Here is a 16,385-nt window from a genome sequence, read left to right as displayed (position 1 = left end):
TTCTGCACTCGCTCGTGGAATGATCTCTAAGGTCCACGGGTAAGGTTACCGCCGCCTGCCAGACAGATAAGCAATGCCAAGCCCCTAGCTAGCATTTTGAATGCGCTTGAAGATTGTCTTCAAATGGATTCTGGCTGCCAGCCGCAGGTAATGCTTTCCTTGATCGAATCAATAAGACGGTAAGACGGTTGGAAGGTGTATCAATGAGAATAAACATCCTTTGCTCCACCATCGTTTACTAGATATTGCAGTCGAGAATCCTACTCGATCCCATCTGCAGAAAAGATGGTGCTGGTACAACAGCTGGGCCTTCCTGTTACATATGGATAGAGATGGATACCTTACGATAAGAGCTGCGCATACACCGCAATCAGACCTCAGATTCAACACTGTACAATCACATGTTCCTCCGATTCGAAATTCCAATCCAAAATTGGAGTCACTTGGGCTTTGCAAGCACACCGTAATTTCTCTTGCTTCAACCAGAGTTCTCCCTACTTCTAACGATAAGTGCTACACTCCGTGAAAAGTCTCTCCAGAATTATCGAACGTCAAAAGAACGATAGCATTGCCTTTGGAAGCGGAGGGCAATTAGTCTTCTATTAAGATTAAAAAAAAAGCGATCAAATCCAACAACATGTCTCGACGCAACTCAGACATTTCAGAACATGCTCCTCTAATTCGCGCCTCCTCTCAACCCATTTCCATTGCCTCTGGTCCCTCCTATCACCATGTACCTCACCCTTCTTTTTTCCGGAAGCTCTCAAATAGCTACCGCAGGTCTCAAACTTCCGCGAAGAGCTTCCTATCCTCTCGCGCTCAACACTACACCGTTCTCCTCCTTGTTGCATGCGACTTAATTAGCATTATTTCGGATATAATCATAAACCTCTATCAATGCGACAACGATAAAGAAGGCAAGACGGATCCAATTTGGAACGAAGTGAGAGATGGGTTGGGAATTGCTGGGTTGATATTCAGTTGCTTGTTCATGGTGGAATTGATTGCTAGCGTTTGGGCTTTCGGTTTGAGGTGTGTATCTTCAACTAGATTTGTTGGAAATCGGAGCTTGTTGGCTTTGGAGATCCAACCTCTTTACAAGACTTGGCGTGCCAGTCAACCCGCCGCTGAATTTCCGTCTCACATGTCTTCACGTCTACTTCTGTTCTAAGCCTACTTTTTTCACGCTGAATTCCACTCCTTCGGATTACATTGTTCCTTTATAACTGTTATTATCTAAGCTAACAAAATTCAATCAGCTATTTTCGTAGCAAATTTCACTGCTTCGATGCCACTGTGATTGTTGCCGGATTCGTTGGTATGTACTATTTGTGCATCTCTTTCTAACCCATATACATTTCTCTCACACCATCACATTACACCTCTATCCTGTTCCCAAACTAAACCTTTTTCCGTCTAGTTGATGTGCTACTTCATGGTGTCCTTGAAGAAGTGGCCTCACTTGTGATTATCCTCCGTCTCTGGCGTTTCTTCAAAATTATCGAAGAATTCAGTGTTGGCGCTCAGGAGCAGATGGATGGATTGGAAGAAAGAATTGAACAGCTTGAGATGGAAAATAGAGAGTTGAAAAAACAGCTTAGAAAGAGAAAAGATAATGTCGAGGATTTGGAGAATGGAGAGGGTGGTTTAGAGTCGGATAATTAATAGCCATCTGAATGATGGATTCATTACGCGGTAGAGATGGAGATGGCTGCATTTATGGAGGTGTGAGTATATACCCGAACAGAGCATTCTGTAGATGAATAAGAGATAACTCGTTTCCTATATATCCAGATCGAGAGCTCACCTTCACAGTCAATTCAATAGTTGGCTCAAGGGTTCGAGTCAATGCCAGTTTGTCCCTTCCACAGCCACATTATTTTGATCAATTTTGTTAGCCTATGACACGTCGCAGCCGTACAAATAGATGAATTATGGAACGGAAAAAGTGACGATCATCACCTGACTTGAAAGTTTTCAGTTAACAGCAGAACTCATTCAATATGTGAAAATTGATAACGATGTCACCAAGGTAGATATCGTCCCGCAAATCGAAGTGTGACTCCATCCGCACGCCCGAAGAAGGTTTCCCTGCGAAGGCAGATGCCTAGTAACACAATATTGTGATATTGAATCCGGCATTCAAAAAAATATGATTCTTGTACAGTTGCATTGAGTCAGATCGAGGTGACAGAGATTGCATCCGGGAGTGTCTATCTCTTGCCATGATAGTTTAGGCATTACCACATCAATTTCGAGCGCTTCCTTCGGGCCTCCTGTTTAGATTCATAAAATCTGACAAATGTGACTCAGTGTGATCAATTTGGGAACCGAGCCTCATGTAGGCTGTCGCCTTGAGCCCTAGAGCGGGCATTTCTGGTTCTTCAAGAGAAGCCGCGGTTGCGAAACCAATACATCTGGCGACGGCATATTCGAGTGTTGCAACCTTGAAGAAAGATCTTTTAGGACACCGAAAACTTTCCTATCATGATAGTTAGAGAAGCGCCGTCATCAAGGGACAGGTACCCGGTCTGGCTTAATTCTATCCCCGAAGTTTTTCTGTATTAGTGTACGGTAGAGCATCCCCAAGGGGCTAACTTGCCTCAAGCAGATAAAAGAAAAGGTCCGAATTGCTAATAGATGATGTGCGATCATTAAACCGCCGGTGTAATATTATTCCAGGTGTGATTGCGTTGTGGCACAGCCCCTTGTCTTCTTCTCGTCTAACGGAAGGCCCCACTAACCTAGGCAGCCTCACTCGTTTAATATATCTTCATCACATCAAATGGTAAGCCATCACTATTCAAAACCTCAAAGGGGAAGAAATCCAATATTGACAAACGAGGCAATGCGGCGCATTGCACTTGCTCTCCGTTTGATTGCGACAGTGATCAGAATTTCACCATGATATTGATTCTGCCTTGACAGCGACGACGAGGATATTTCGTCCGAAATGAGGAGTCCCAGATTGGCAGGAAGAATGCCCATGTTCAAGCGAACTCAGCTTGGTGACTCGATCTCCAAGTATGCTGGATTCTTTGTATATAAAGGCTGGTTTTCAGTCTTAATGTTTCTCGTCACTCTTCAACTACACTTTGAGAAGCTTCAAATTGCGAAAATTCTTCTGTATTGACTCAATCATTGTCTTTCAAATCTTACCACATTATGTTGCTTCGTGCAATCTTCACAATCCTACTGGCATCATGTCATGTACATGCCAAAGCTGTCTTCGCCCACTTCTTGGTTCGTGCAACTAGTCCTTCTGAAATCTAACTCGCAACTAATATGCTCAATAGGTTGGGAATGTTGCATCATGGACCACAACAAATTGGATAGCAGATATCCAGCTTGCCCAAGAAGCTCATATTGATGCTTTTGCGCTCAATGTGGGATACGGAGATAGCTCGATTCCCAATTCTTTGGCAAATGCTTTTCTTGCTGCACAAACTACGGGATTCAAGTTGTTTATCTCATTCGATTATACAGGTTTGATTTTTCTGACCCATCCTTCTACGTTCATGAGTGTACTAAATAATTGCTTCACTAGGTGGCACTGCTCCTTGGCCAGAAGCCAACGTTATTAGCCTTCTCAATACTTATAAATCAAGCTCTGCTTATTACAAATATCTCGAGAAGCCATTCGTATCAACTTTCGAAGGAGTTGATAATACTGCCGATTGGACTACAATCAAAGCACAAACTGGCTGCTTCCTAGTACCAAACTGGTCCTCATTGGGAGCACAGGCGGCAGTTGCCCGTGGAACTGCGGATGGATTGTTCAGTTGGAATGCGTATATTCACACCTTTGGTAATATTCAACTTGTTGCTGACTTTGATTAGATGGCCTTGGGGTAACGAGGATATGAATGCATATACTGATGCTTCTTATTTCGTGTCTTTGAACCAGACAGGCGTTCCAATGCCATATATGATGCCTGTTTCACCTGTCAGTATGACCCTTCTGATCACTATCATCATGATTAACTAGCTTTTATCATTCACTAACGTCGGGACTCTCTAGTGGTTCTACACAAACTTGCCAAATTATGACAAGAATTGGTTGTGGCGTAGGGATGATTTATGGTTCGAGTAAGATATCTCGCTACACCATCAGCCCTGTCCAATAGCTAACATAACTTTCAAATAGTCGTTGGCAAGAAATTTTGTCTATTGACCCTCAACCAGAATGGGTACAGATTATCACATGGAATGATTACGGAGAATCTCATTACATCGGTATGTTCTATTCATGATCCCCAAAGTTCCAATCCCCTAATTTACAATCTCAGGACCTCTTCACGAAGAAGAATATGCTTCAGTCTTCGACTCCATACATGGCGATGGTCCTTACAATTACGCCAATAGTATGACTCATGACGCATGGAGACAAACTCTGCCCTTTGTGATTGATACATACAAAAATGGTATTGCTACCGTTAAGCAAGAAGTCATCACAGCTTGGTATCGACTTACTTCAAAAGACAACAGCGCATGTAGTGATGGCGACACGACAGGGAATACTGCCAATCAGCTTCAGATTGAATTTTACCCAACAGATGGTGTCCAAGATAAGATATTCTACTCTGCGGTGCTTGCTGAGGCTGGAACTGTAACTGTTACAGTTGGTGGTGTTGATTTAGGTAAGTTTTGATGGCCTTTGAAGAATGACACATCCCGCATCATCAAGGACAAAAGGCTAATTCGGACCCATTCTCTCAATAGGCGCCACTTGGACAGACACCCCCTCCGACGCCGTCGGAATATACCACGGAAGCGTAGCCTACGGTTCTCACACCGGAAATGTAATTGTCACAGTGCATACCCCAGCTAGCGGTTCAATAATCTTTCAAGGAAATCCGATCGCTAGCGACTGTTCCACCTGGGATGGCTACACAAACTATAACGCATACACGGGCTTCCAAACCGGTAGTGCTGTAGCCGCTACTCCTGCACTTAACATGTCAGAACAAGTCTGTATTGCAGGATTTGGAGTGAATAATTTTGCAGGCCTTTGTTCTTTTGCTTGCGGATTGGGTTATTGTCCGGTATGTATCAGAGGAATCTCTTATAGCTTTGGCGAGAAAGGCTTGGAATGGTACTGATTGAGATGATAGTATACTGCATGCACATGCACAAATTATGGACCTCAACCGACTCGTCCAACTGCGGCAAATACACCGGGATATGGTACGATTGGATATCCTGCGCAAGGATTAACTTCGGAGTATCAAGGTCTTTGCTCTTTCAATTGCTTCTTTGGATATTGTCCGTAAGTGTAGCGCTCTTCTATCATCTCTTTAGACAACCCAGCCGTCCATAAATCACACTAACAAACCCTCCAGACCCGGCGCTTGCGGCACCACAAACTACGGCGTAGTTCCCGAAACCGTCTCCCCCTTCCTCCCTCCCGCCTGCGTTGGCGGAACCGGCGTCGACAATTTAGGCGGCTTATGCGGATACGCATGTCCTTACGGATACTGTCCAATCCACAGCTGCACATGCACAGCTCAAGGAGTGCTTAATCCGCCGCTGCCTGTTATTGACGGAGCTGGGACTGCGGGCCCGGGCTTGGATGATGAGTTGTATGATGGTCTGTGCAATTTCGCTTGTAGTAGGGGGTATTGTCCCGGTGGGGCTTGTGAGTATGTTACGGCGAGTAATGGGTTGTTTAAAAATGCGACGGGGCTTGTGAATGGGGGGTTTAGGAATGCGACGGGGGGTTTTAATGGGACGGTTGTGAGTGGTAGGAGATAGTCTTGGTGGAGGAGACAGTTTATGAGAGGGGTTCAAGAGTTGGATGTCAAAGTCACTGGTACTGGGACTCGGGAGCTGGAGTAGGATATTATGCTAGGGGTTTGGAATAGTGGAAGACTGGATTTGGAAAGGGTTTCTTTGGTAACGTGTAAAGGTTGGGATTTGGATATTGGGAAGATTAGCTTATTATTTGAATCAATTACTGCGAGTTTCTGTATCTGGTTGGTTCTTACTTTCATGTCTACTCGGATGAATCATTAGTTGAATTATGCAATTCAAAACTCGTGTAATTTTTACATCTTGATTTAAGACGACGAGCGCTCAGATACATAGCTTCACCCTCGAGGAGCCTATCATACCAAATCGAATATTATATGGCGATAGCCAGCGAACAAAAGATGCTAGTGCTTTAGGCTCAGCTTCTCGAGGTATATATACTCGAATTAAGACCCTAAGATATTCTTTTTTCTTGCTAATAATCGATATCAGCTTGGAGAATAATATCTACGAGGATAAGATAGCTTTACTAGAAACATATAATGAGAATGATTTTTCATCAATTAAGATAGTTCTTAATCGTCGTTTGTATTTAGAGGCCTTAAAAGAAGAATTCTAAAAGGATTATAATATTCAAGTCATATAATGTAGCGTCTTCTTGAGACAAATTGTAATAAAGATTCAATTTTCTAGTATATCGTAGATTACAGTAAGTGCCAACTACTATCAGTCAAAACATGTTTTTAAACCAAAACTCACCATTTATAATCGTAAAATTTCTTATTATTATTAATATAATATGATATTTTTTTATTTTTTTTAATTATATTATATAGATTGAAAGTTGGAATATTTTCAAAATAATTGAATTTACTAGTAAAATAAGCGAAAATCAAACAACTTTTTTAATAATTTAATTCAATCCTATAAATTTCTCTAATATAAATTTCTGAGAATATTAAAATATCAAAAATATCAATTATTATTATAAAAACTTTACAAAATTTTTTTTGGAAACAGTTCGATTTATAGATTATATAGATTTTTAATTTCAAAAATATAGCAAAATATCGATTTTTGATGTAAAAATGAGTTTCGGCTAATAGCAGTTGACTAGTACTGTATATGATCGTACGATCGTATAATTGCTTTGAATTCATTATTTGGTTATTTGATATTAGAATTTATCTTTTGATTATTCAATGGAATCTCCAATAAAGCATTCCAAGAATTCCTAAGATACTAGGTAGGTTATACAAATCCCCATGATCTTGATGATATCAGCATCGGACCCTTGGTGATTCGAAAGCAATTGTTGTGCTCTTTGATTTACACGACACGACGATTCAAGATTCACAAACAATTGACGTACAGCCTTCGTCTTCATATCTCGTAACAATTATCATTGGTGACAATCTTATTGATTTTCAGATAATACCATGAAGTCGTTGTACAGTACAACTTTCTAATGAATAAGGTTTAGATTTTCACAGTGTATCTGGGCGTCCCGAAAGAGTCGCGGACAATGGTATTTCCAAACTGGATCACCTGGTGGATCCTATTTTTGCCGTCTCATACCTCTGTCCATACTCTCTCCCATTATTCCTTAGTGACGGAAAGTATGCCTTCAATTCACGCATCGACAGGTAGTAAATCAAGCTGTTTCATATGCAAGTCATCACATTTCACCTATATTCGCCCGCAGATTACACGGCATCTTTCTCTTCCTACAAAAGAATCGATGTTCATTCAAAAATTAGATTTTATTGGTCAGTCAATATCATGTATCTCGGGTCACCTGGAGGTGTTGCAACCCGTCTCCCCTTTTATCATGTGTAAGTGTAAGGCTGCGTATCCAACAGGAGCTCGCTGTGCGGTTACATATTGTATTTGTTTGATAGTACAGCATATGTATGTATCCGCGCATGGCCCCTATCAAGGCTCAACAAACGATTATGAAGCACAAGATTTCTTTAAATCCTTGCCTAACTTTCCGAAAACTTCGCCATCCAGATACACATATTGACTACACCCAAGCTCGGGACTTTTCTCACAGCATCTTCAATAGACATCAATCCGATATTGAAGATTGACAACTCCTCACAAGATGCCCAATCCGGAACCTCATAAGCACAAACGGCTTGAGTCTCCTCGATCTATTCCTATTTTTAAACTTCTCCCTTCATCAAAGCAAAATGCGCCAATTCAATGTCGTCTTTCAGAACTCAATATCGATGACTATGAATCTCACGACCATGAAATTCCGTGACCTTATGAAGCTCTCTCGTACGTTTGGGGCTCGAAAAATGGTTCCATACCCATCGAATGCGATGGTAGGGCTCTTCTTGTGACAGAAAATTGTCACAGTGCCCTTGTCCGCCTACGTCGTCGGTTTCGGAGTCGAGCTCTGTGGGTTGATTCTATTTGCATCGACCAGGAGAAAAGTAAACCATCGGAAGAAGAGCGTGTTTCACAAATACAACTCATGGGTGAAGTTTATCGCATAGCTAGTTGTGTCATAGTTTGGCTTGGGCGATGCTCGGTCTCGACGAGGGGAACTTTGATGATACTAAAGGCAGCTGCAATGTTGGTGGAACTGTTTCCTGGGATAATACCAGTTTTTTTAGTGGATAAAGTGATGGAGTCTATTCTATGGAGACTCAGCGATCAACTACGAGGTGATAGTCATTCCAATCTCATGTACTTGAAGAATTTTAAATAATCGTTGAATAGAAAAAACGAAACTCAGTCGGAGTTTTATCGAATTGCAGAATAATCCATGGTTTTTTCGCTGTTGGACTATTCAAGAAGTGGTCTTTTCCAGGAAATGCATTGTCAAATGGGGATCATCCTCTATTCGGCGGCAAAGTTTGTTTCTTGGTGCAGATGCTATTGAATCTCTACCTATACTTGGAAGACCTGGCATAAACAGTGGTTATTTCCCGGCTGTTAATGTTCGGGAAGAATTACGAATGAGATGTTTCCGATTGTCACAAAAGAAGTCATCCGATTCAACTACTGTCCAATCGACCGAACTACAACATTCTTCGCCGGGATCATTCAATACGGAAATGAGTCTCTTATCATCGATATTAGAGCATGATGCAACAATCCCTCATGACAAAATATTTTCCATATACCCATTACTTCAATTTTGGATTCTGGATCTCCCCCAAATCAATTACGATCAACCTTTCGAGATGCTATGCGAGGAACTGACTAGATGCTGGTTTAACTCAAAGAAAAATCTTAGCATCATTCTTCTAGCTGCCCGTCTGCCAGGTAGAGATGCACGTCTGCCGTCTTGGGTACCGAATTGGGGAAACCGACAGTCGGCGCTTGACTATAGACTGGCCATTCATAAAACTGAGGCTGGCAATTTTCGGGGGAAATCTTGTAAGCACAATCGTGCTTCAAATGGCTCTTTGCTAGATGAGTCTTATGGAAAAATAATCGGAGAACTCCACCTACGAGGTCTGAGTCTGGGTCTTATCTTGCGTGTGCTTGTTTGCGATATTCCTGGTCATTTATCTGACATTCAATACCCCGAGATTTGGACGGTCTTTAGAGCTTGGTGTTGTTCCGTCAACGATTCATCTTTGTACTCTACAATCAGGGAATCTCTGGACGCATTGAGATCTACAATATATGCCTCTAGTTCTAATCATGATTATAAACACCCAGTGTTCAGGGTGATATACGGGCTTCTATATGATTTGATGCTTTATCCAGATTGTCAGCTGTTAGATTCAGCGCAGGCTAAAAAAGCTTATGAGCTTTTTCTGAAGGCAGTAGGTGGAGATGAACCGTATATGAAGGCTCTTAATGAGATGAGCGATTTTTTGAGCACCTTCTTGACTGACAATCGCGCTTCCTTGTGCAGCTCCTTGATTGACAATTGGAGTCCAGACTTGGATTACCGTTCTGATCTCGATTTCAAATACTCTATGTCTCGCGCTTATGATAGCATCATATTAACAATAATAAGACTCAAATTAAGATTCATTGATCTACAGAATCACTCTCTCCTTATCACTGAAAATTGCTGCGGTTTGTCTGCCTACACAGCACGAGAAGGAGACGAGGTTTTTCTACTGAAAGGACTAGATGTACCAGTCGTCTTGCGACCCAATGGCGAGAACTACTCATTTGTTGGTCCTTGTTCGTACATTCATGGGGTTATGGAAGGCCAAAGATGGCCAGAAGACGAATCCGAGCTGCAAGATCTTGTTCTTGTTTAGGCTTTTTTTAGGATATAACGTTAAGTTTGAAGATATGATTCTACGAGTTTGAGATATGGTTTGGTACGGTATAATCTATTTTTGAGCGCGCGTCCTGGGATTATGGTTAATGTATATTTCGTGTGCATCAATATTGAAGTAATCTAATTTCTACTTTATTCCCATGCATGTCATTCTCATTTTGCAGAGTGCTATCACGGTTTCTCCAGACATAACGCCTCTTTCTCCACTAGTATTTCTACAAATTCACTAACCGAGAAACACACATTTCTCTTTTTACGACATCATTCCAGTGATCGATGGAGGATTTGTGTTTCTTCAAATTTCTCAATCCAGACTCGCTTATTTTGTTCATCCAAAATGACACAACGAGAATACATTCTACTACCTAGCGTACACTATATTCTTTTTCCTCTCCCCCTCTCCTTCGGATATCGCTTACTTTCTCTCCCTTGGTCTTTCTGTTCTTCAACATCTAGTATCTACATCCCTCTTCCCCACTCACCCCTACCAGCTTCCCCGAGTTCCTCATCAACTTATCTCCGTCATCAAACCATTTCTAAATGCTTCAACCAACTATCTCATTTCTGTTGCAAATTAGTGGTGCAAATTTTCTGAGTAGTGAACAACAGCAATGTATCCATACTATACCTCTCAACTTAAAAAGCTGAAGTTCGCTTCGAATTCCTAGCCCCCATGCAAACACCAACCAAATTCACCAAGAAGAACTAAACTACACTACATCATCTATCAACTTCTCAAAATCTCAAAATCTCATCTCATCGCTCTACCAACCTGAAACCTTCACAAAAACTACGTAGCAACCACGTCTCTAATGGCTTCTATTCTATCAGTTACTAGTTATCTACCATCAAGTATCTATATATTTACATACCTGCACCTACACATACGCGCCGCACCCATACCTCAAACCAAACCAATCCGATCACTCAAACCAAACCCATACCTGTACAAAAAGAAAATTAAACACGTGGGTAGATTTGGTGATGACGTCTCACCAGCATCTATCTATCTAGGTATACATGCCTATATATGGCTACATGTATCTACATATAAGCACAAAATTAACACCAACTTCACAGCAATCAACTAATCTGATTAACCAACTCAACTAACCTACTTACTTCCTTCTCTTCCTCCCCTTTCCCTGTATCTCCAAATCTCCATCCAACTTTTCCATTCAAATCTCCATTCACATTCCCACCTCCATCCAAATCCCATTAAACACCAAACCAAACCAACAAGTATACATACCATCCATTATATACTAGTCATCCACATTATAAAATCCACCACCCACCTACCTACCCACCTACCCACCATTAGTTCAAGAAGAATACGAATAACATAGCACCTACAATCCACAGATCCTAAATATCAATATTGTATTCTATCTACGAGCTAGCTATTCCAAGCTTGTATAGAAAATAGTAGGCCGTAAATATTCAACAAGACCTACTGAAAGAGCTAGTCTCTTTCGTATTCGCTTGGTACACCTGTAGTGGCTATTGAATTGAAGTTGTTTATCTTTATTTATATAGGTATCTGTTTATCTATTTATCTATTTATCTATCTGTCTATTTGTCTATTTGTATAATAATTATATACTATGTAGTGATATTATATTATAATATTCATTTAAATAAATAAATAATATTTGATTTCTCTCAATCCCTCAATCCAACCACCATTTCCATCTTCACTCATTCCTTATATCATTATATCATTATATGATATACAATGAATCAAGCTAGCTAGCTACTCCAGCGGTACTAGCACCTACTACCACCTATCCATTTACACTCCTCTTTTAACTTTCTCCTCTCTCTTTCTCTCCTTCTCTCAAATAGTAAGAATTTCCTAGATCTTACATCACATCACATCACACATAAAAATACAAATCTCTATCCCACCCTCCTACGCCTCAACCCCAAAACCCTCCCACCAAAAAAATCTCACCACATCACATCACATCACATCACATCACATCAAACAAAGCACACAAAACACACAAAACACACAAAACACACAAAACACACAAAACACACAAAACACACAAAACACACAAAACACACAAAACACACAAAACACACAAAACACACAAAACACACAAAACACACAAAACACACAAAAAACACACAAAACAACAAACAACCTCATACCCCTCAAACCCCCTCGAGGAAAAGTCATGCATACATGGTATCTACGATCTAGCATAGCAATCAATCTATTTACACAATATGCATCTGTTCATTCCTCCGTTCATCCATTCATTCATCATACCCATCCATATGTAACTAACCAACCAATCAACCAATTCATCCAAAAGCAAAAAGAGCAGAAAGAACCCCGCAAGCCGCCCACCCATCCACCAACGCGCAATTCTTGCTACCCATATCTACCTACCTATGCAAACAAAGCAGCCAAAACAACCAAAGCAAACAAAGCATGCAATAATCGTCAATACATCGGGTATCGCGTGTAAAATCTAGATATCGATCGAGGATATGTACTCATCTATCTCTGTCTCCCAACGCTTAAATATGGACTTCCTTCTGCGCTCTATTTCCCAGTTCCCCATTTCTCTTTCGTTTATTCTGGAGAATACTTTATACTCTGCACGGAATGCCGCTGTTTGCCCTGCTAGCCGACTCAAACTCGCAACCCCATCCGCAGCGAAGATGCAGCGCGAATGATTGACTGTGACTAAACCCCCACCGCCGCCCTCGCCTCCCTAATAATTTTCTCCAAATTCTCACCCCCATCCTCCACCCTCACGGTCGTCGTGCGCTCAGGATGTTTTCCGCATCGCCGCGGTTTACTTGGTTTACCCCTCCAACAACCATCTACACCCTCTCTACCCTTTCCTCCGAAATTTCCCTTCATCCCACAATACTCTCTCTGCAAGGGGCCCGTCTCCATAAACTCTCGAATGTGCATCCAGAGTTCGCAACGACCTTTGCCGCAATGCGTACACATATTCTCGGTGGATTTCGTGAATGCGTATTCGAGGTTATTTGGTCCGACGCGGCGGGTGTTGAGAGGAAGCGCGGTGCCGTGGATGGCGCGGTAAATGAGATATGTATGGCGGGAAGTGAGAGCGAGACATGTGGCATCGATGGGGTCTAGATGGGAAAAGATTTCCAGCTTGAGTTCGTTTGGTAGGGTGGGCAGAGTAATTTTCTCGTCTTCTTCGTCGACGGCTTCTTCGTCTTGTTCCTGCATTTCCAGAGCTTGAGAGAGAGATTGAGATGCTTGGAGAAGATGTGAAGGCATAGACATGGGTACGAGACTTAATCTTCTTGTGATTTCTGGACTGGGAACGATGGATAATCGGCGAGTCATCTCGGGGGTGACTTCAAATTTCCAGTCACTTTCTTCCTCTATATCTCCATCCATATCTCCATCCTCAAAATCTGAAGATGCTCCAGAAGAATTCTCAGTATCGGTGTTAGGAAGACTTTCCAGATCTGCAGTCTGTGAAGCCGGGGAATCTAACCCTGGACCGGGAACAGATGAAGAAGTAGCCGTAGTAAATGGAGAAGAGGTCATGAGATCTCTCAACATGGATTCGAGACCCGTTTCAGAGGGATCAGGGTCCGAGCTTGTGGTTCCCCTTGGAGACGTGTGGGGAGACATGGTGAATTTTCTTGTGGGAAAGATGGGGTAATATGATGTGATGAATTTGATGGCTAGTTTGATCCAGAAATGATGTGTGGTTTTTTGCTACACAGATTTGTTTGATGAGGTTTCCAATCTTGTCAAGATGTCTATATAACTTGATTGAAGAGGATCGATGATTCACAAAGCGGTGTTGTCTAGTATTTGAGTCAGTAAAGAATCCGGTTTGTCCAAAGATTGACTCACTCTTCCTATTAAATATCACTCCAGGGGCGACAATATCATCGATTCCTCTTTCGTATATGTATATATCTCGTGATACTCAACTCTCGTAATTCCTATTTTATATTGAAACTCTAAACTCGTAGTAATTTCCACAAAGTAAACTCTTTCTTGAATATACAGTCGTTCGTGGTACGATTCGTCGAGTGGTCCAACCTATACAACAAGTATATCCTCCTTTCGCATATAAAATTCCTCGCTTGAAATCCGTTTCTTCGTTTCGTCGTTCAATCGTCTAGTCGTCTTATCGTCAATGGTTTAATGGTATGTATACAATAAAGTTTGAGGTATCAAAAAAACCACCTCCAAAAACCAGACATGACCTAACTATTTAGTATCCGCCCACCCCGGAGTCTCCCACGCACCATTTTAGCCCGGAACCCTTTTCCTATGAATCTAACCAGGACCCAACATCTGATTGACCACTAAGGACCCTTCTTGCGGTGAAAATCGGAGCTCCCATTTGCCTTCCAACCTTTTCTTCACCCAAGCCGACCCACTATTGATCTCACTAAAAGCGGATTGAAACCTCGATAGCGTAATTGATCCGAGGCTTTGAAAGGGGAATCGTGGGATTTTTGAAGGGGATCCGTGACTCGGAAGCACATGACTCGATGATTAGGTAATCTCAGTGTTTCGATTCTGATTAGAAGAGTTGCGTAAGGGGTCAAGAAGAACCTTGAAACAATGATGTCAAATTGGCGTCTATTTTGGTATGTTATCTGCTGGCGATGAGGCAACAAAATTCTATATACTGTCCGGGTAAATAGAAGTAGATCATGTAAGGCAATGTAATGCAACTCCGATAATGTAAGGTAAAGAGGACTCACCGACTCTTTCCCGAGCTAATGATATGATACCATTCTTTCGGGATAGTATCGTACATATTGAAGGTGCGGGTGCTTCCAGTCTGCCGCCCAAAGTTACTTTGGAAACAGGATTAAAGATCACACCACCACAACTGAGAGCAGTGCCAAAAGATCTACTTTCTTATCTTGTTGTCATGTAGACCAATCTACACAATCAGATCATACATGGTGATGAGTAAGAGTACATCAGGCAATTTACCAGCCGATTCGATACTCACATCCAATACCACCTCGACATAACATAATCAAATGCTAAAAAGAAGAAGTGAAATGAATGAAATGGTACAATTGGATCGCATAAGCCGCCAAAGATCATCGAATTTACATCATGTCAATCAAACTTGTCTCCTGCCAGGATTTCTTCCACTGACAACAGACGGTCGATCGAATCCCGTCACCTCGACTGCGACTGGGGCGCAAAGAGTGCAAATCATATACCCCATACCCCAAGCTCTCAATGTATATCCCCCATTCTTCCCCACACAAAGTCTGCAACCATTCCTCTATCATCTACTTTCGATATATCGTCCTTGACCATTATGTCCACCAAACGACTCAATCGTGTTGATCAATCCCTTCTATCATCTAATCTCCATCTCCATCTCCGCCCCGTCTCATAACCTCTTAACCTACAACGCAATCCAAATAACACTGATAACCACATCCAGACCCTTATTCTCACCACCCTCATACTTAAAACTCCACATGCCATCCGTCTTCTCGTTCCAATAAGCTCCCGTCGCACTGTGCATTCCCCTCCTTCCTACGTGAGGTTTACCATCTGTACTCTTTGCATCTCCTTGTGCATCACTTGTTGTTACTTTCGCATCGTCTGTGGTGTCTTCTGTGGTTGTTGGGGGTGATGCTTTGGATTTGTTGAGTGAGGAGGTAGGTACTAGATGTTGAATGATGGTGGAATTGACTGCGTATTTGAAAGATGGGGAACCGCCAGTTGAGGGTGTAGATTCGGAGATGAGAGATTTAAGAATCGAGTTCTGTGGGAAGAAGTGGTTAGATAGATACCTATTGTGCTATCGCGGCTTTGTTGTCTTTGTAGGAGGAAGGGTTGTATACATACAATGATTGTAGTATTCCAAGATTCGGTCTTGCTGTGTTCATAGAACTCTGCACTTCCAAGTGCATTTTGACAGGCCTATGTTATCATTCTCAGTATGCCACCCAGTAAACAAACATCACCAACACAGTGTATGTAGGTAGGTATTTGACAAACTCACATCACTTGCGATTTGTCTCAATCTTGTGTATGAAATTGGCTAGATGATACAATCAGTTACATCTTCTTTCACCTCCCCTCCCAATTCAATCTCGCATAGAAACTTACAGGAGTGGCCATATCTGCGGTGTCTTTTGTATATGATGTAATAGTATAATAGTATATTACTCAAATGGTCTTGCGTTAAGAATCTCCAAAGTCAATGATGTTGTTGAATCTTTCTTTCCCTTTGTTTTCTTATGATTGCGAGGCTTAAGCTTTGATTCCCCTACCAGGCACGCCAGGGCAACACAACACAAACAAGGAGCTAGCTATCCGGTTTCCAGTGAACGTGTTGCATCACTGTTGATTGGTCAAGTGTGATAG

At 41.8% G+C, this 16,385-nt stretch overlaps 5 protein-coding genes across 5 annotated transcripts; 3 read left to right on the top strand and 2 right to left on the bottom strand.

The window, feature by feature from the left end:
* Positions 1 to 637: 637 nt before the first annotated feature.
* On the top strand, positions 638 to 1,665 carry EAE98_008988 (uncharacterized protein; the record flags this gene model as incomplete). Its single annotated transcript, XM_038956609.1, has 3 exons — positions 638 to 1,032; positions 1,260 to 1,318; positions 1,421 to 1,665. 3 exons carry the CDS (start codon positions 638 to 640, stop codon positions 1,663 to 1,665), a joined length of 699 nt encoding a protein of 232 aa, XP_038806979.1.
* A 1,500-nt stretch (positions 1,666 to 3,165) lies between these two features.
* On the top strand, positions 3,166 to 5,754 carry EAE98_008987 (uncharacterized protein; the record flags this gene model as incomplete). Its single annotated transcript, XM_038956608.1, has 10 exons — positions 3,166 to 3,243; positions 3,297 to 3,486; positions 3,548 to 3,791; positions 3,841 to 3,946; positions 4,022 to 4,089; positions 4,148 to 4,236; positions 4,290 to 4,640; positions 4,723 to 5,045; positions 5,115 to 5,269; positions 5,343 to 5,754. The coding sequence occupies 10 exons, from the start codon at positions 3,166 to 3,168 to the stop codon at positions 5,752 to 5,754; spliced, it is 2,016 nt and encodes a 671-aa protein (XP_038806978.1).
* A 2,824-nt stretch (positions 5,755 to 8,578) lies between these two features.
* On the top strand, positions 8,579 to 9,992 carry EAE98_008986 (uncharacterized protein; the record flags this gene model as incomplete). The annotated part of the gene is made up of 2 exons (XM_038956607.1): positions 8,579 to 8,619; positions 8,669 to 9,992. The coding sequence occupies 2 exons, from the start codon at positions 8,579 to 8,581 to the stop codon at positions 9,990 to 9,992; spliced, it is 1,365 nt and encodes a 454-aa protein (XP_038806977.1).
* A 2,727-nt stretch (positions 9,993 to 12,719) lies between these two features.
* Positions 12,720 to 13,652, bottom strand: EAE98_008985 (uncharacterized protein; the record flags this gene model as incomplete). The annotated part of the gene is made up of 1 exon (XM_038956606.1): positions 12,720 to 13,652. The coding sequence occupies one exon, from the start codon at positions 13,650 to 13,652 to the stop codon at positions 12,720 to 12,722; it is 933 nt and encodes a 310-aa protein (XP_038806976.1).
* Positions 13,653 to 15,414: 1,762 nt separating this feature from the next.
* Positions 15,415 to 16,139, bottom strand: EAE98_008984 (uncharacterized protein; the record flags this gene model as incomplete). Its single annotated transcript, XM_038956605.1, has 4 exons — positions 15,415 to 15,780; positions 15,864 to 15,938; positions 16,021 to 16,059; positions 16,128 to 16,139. The coding sequence occupies 4 exons, from the start codon at positions 16,137 to 16,139 to the stop codon at positions 15,415 to 15,417; spliced, it is 492 nt and encodes a 163-aa protein (XP_038806975.1).
* Positions 16,140 to 16,385: the final 246 nt, after the last annotated feature.

The sequence above is a fragment of the Botrytis deweyae genome (genome assembly GCF_014898535.1).
Source record: "Botrytis deweyae strain B1 chromosome Unknown BDEW_025, whole genome shotgun sequence".
Lineage (NCBI taxonomy): Eukaryota > Fungi > Ascomycota > Leotiomycetes > Helotiales > Sclerotiniaceae > Botrytis > Botrytis deweyae.
This window is presented reverse-complemented; position numbering and strand designations above follow the sequence as displayed.